Source organism: Plasmopara halstedii (genome assembly GCF_900000015.1).
Source record: "Plasmopara halstedii genome assembly, contig: Scaffold_650, whole genome shotgun sequence".
In the NCBI taxonomy this organism is placed as follows: Eukaryota; Oomycota; class Peronosporomycetes; order Peronosporales; family Peronosporaceae; genus Plasmopara; species Plasmopara halstedii.
Genome location: NW_020187567.1, coordinates 1141016 through 1143112, shown reverse-complemented (window position 1 = coordinate 1143112; position 2097 = coordinate 1141016). Strand labels below are relative to the sequence as shown.

At 37.6% G+C, this 2097-nt stretch overlaps 1 protein-coding gene across 1 annotated transcript in view; it reads right to left on the bottom strand.

Annotated features, from left to right (window-relative positions):
* Positions 1-660, bottom strand: part of PHALS_12862 (TRP-like family) — a gene marked incomplete at both ends in the record, with an annotated part of 3418 nt that extends 2758 nt beyond the window's left edge. Inside the window, one exon of the mRNA XM_024728498.1 lies at positions 651-660. Within this exon, the coding sequence (XP_024578969.1) occupies positions 651-660 (10 nt within the window). The remainder of the gene's footprint in view (positions 1-650) is intronic.
* Between the last annotated feature and the right edge of the window lie 1437 nt (positions 661-2097).

The window sequence follows — 2097 nt, the reverse complement described above, 5'->3', positions numbered from 1 at the left end:
TTTTTTTTTTTATTGGTATATGCTGCATGCTGTTTGCAGTCTGAGAAAAAACGCAAAGTGACGCAAGGTATTCGCGTAAGTCACGCTAGTTGTGGCGATTCCACTGCATCCTCAGCAACGACGTTGTTGGCACAAAGAAGAAAGTGATTTTTTCAAACATATTTTCAGAGAAATAAAGCTGAAGTGATTTTGTTACAACTGTGGAGACCATAAGTTAATTAAAAGCATTTTGGCTTACATCGCACAAGATAAGAAAGATGAAAGACTAGTTTACGGCTAATTTGTAGTTCTTTGATGTGAGCCTCTGAAGACAAAGCTTGCCATTAATGTACTCTTGCGATGACATTCAAACAATGTATCTACTTGCCAAAGTGAATCCTATTGTTCACTCAAAGTTTTCGCATTGGCAATGACATTACTGATGCAAAAAGGCAACCAATCTTCAAAACAAGAGTTGGCGTGCTACTTTCGCTCTTACCAAACTACAACAAGTGACAATAAAATGTATGTACAATCAACCACACATTTTTTTTGTTAAAGAATAGAGCAAAGAGGCTTTCTGCAACGAAATGTTCGTGTCAAATAAGTCCATCAGCTAAGGCAGCAAATACTTTTCTACATTAACCAATCTTAGATTTACTTTTCCACACTGTTAGTCATGCCGGTGAGACGAAAGGTGTGGAGCCCCTCAAAGCATAACTTTGTACGAAAGCATTTATTGCTGTGCCGTAGCCTATTGTCGTATCAAAGGCGATCGAATATTTGCACAAGCATGGCTAGTTAAAGCGACTTCTAAGCAACCTGGCATATCATTGCGAGGTCCAGCCAAGTATGAGAGCTCTTGGCACAAAAGCTTTGATTTGCTAATATATATCAAGGAAAACAAAACAACAAAACAGCTCATAGATCAATGTCCCGCAGAAAATGTAATCAAAATGGCATCTTAACGACCATATGCAAACTTGGTCATCATAAATGCAGTAGCTAGAAAAAAGGCCATTTAGACATGCACGTACATTTCACGGCCGTTACAAAGCAAATCGTTATAAAAATGTCGAAATTTTTACCTACAGAAGTCACTAGGCGTGACAAGCAACCCTACTCCTTTTCTGATAGTCAACTGACCAGACTATAAATTTGGTATAGGTATGACAATGTTAAGACAAGAAAAACAAAGGGATATAATCAACTTATCACTTCGATTTTATTGTCTAATCAACACTGGGAATGTCATATACATGCGCCTCAACAGTGCGCTCCTGATAGAGTTTACAGCTTTGGATTTTGCTAAACTTCCCTGATAGATGGTTAGATGCTTTCGTATTAATTGTTAGTACCATTCAGCTTGCTAAAGTTGACTTTATAATATTTGTCTACAAAGTTGGTGATGTAACTGATACGCTACATTCGCCCGGTAGCTTGCACCCCAATTTTCACATGAATTTTGATTCGCTTCAATCCTATTTAACAAGGGTTCAACATTGTTAAATCAAATTTGCTCACGTTCAATGTTTTTGGACGTTATACTTCCGATTTGATTTTGAACTCTTGCTTTATGTATATTGGGTTTAATTTCTTGAGTTACAAAAAATTATTGTGATAATTCATCGCCGCTTCAGCAACTTCGCACTATCTAAAGAGAAAAAGTGGCGGGTTAATTTACAAATCCTGGCTCTAGAATGTTTAGGTAGATGTGATACTAGTTCATAGAGATTGACTTCTGTCGTTATTATCGTCTCATTTTTCGGATGGATTGAAAAAACCGTAGCAGATTTTGAGGTCATAGGGGTATCTGCAGCGGGGCTGCCGTAGCGTTGCGGTTAAAGGAAGCGTAATTTAGGTCACCGACCTTTCGTTCTATACTTAGAACAAGTACGAGTTAGCAGATCGCAATCCACTTGAGATCCTTGAGATCCTTGAGCTGTAGTGTATTGGTAGTTTTACGACGACCTTATTGATACCACTCCAAGAGCAATTATTGTCGTGACCCAAGGCTAATTACTCTTCCGTTTAAAATTCAAAACTGATTTTTATTTATTTTTATCTGCGGCAAAGCCGCCTAATATTAAATATTTAGATTTTCCTGAATATATAGTG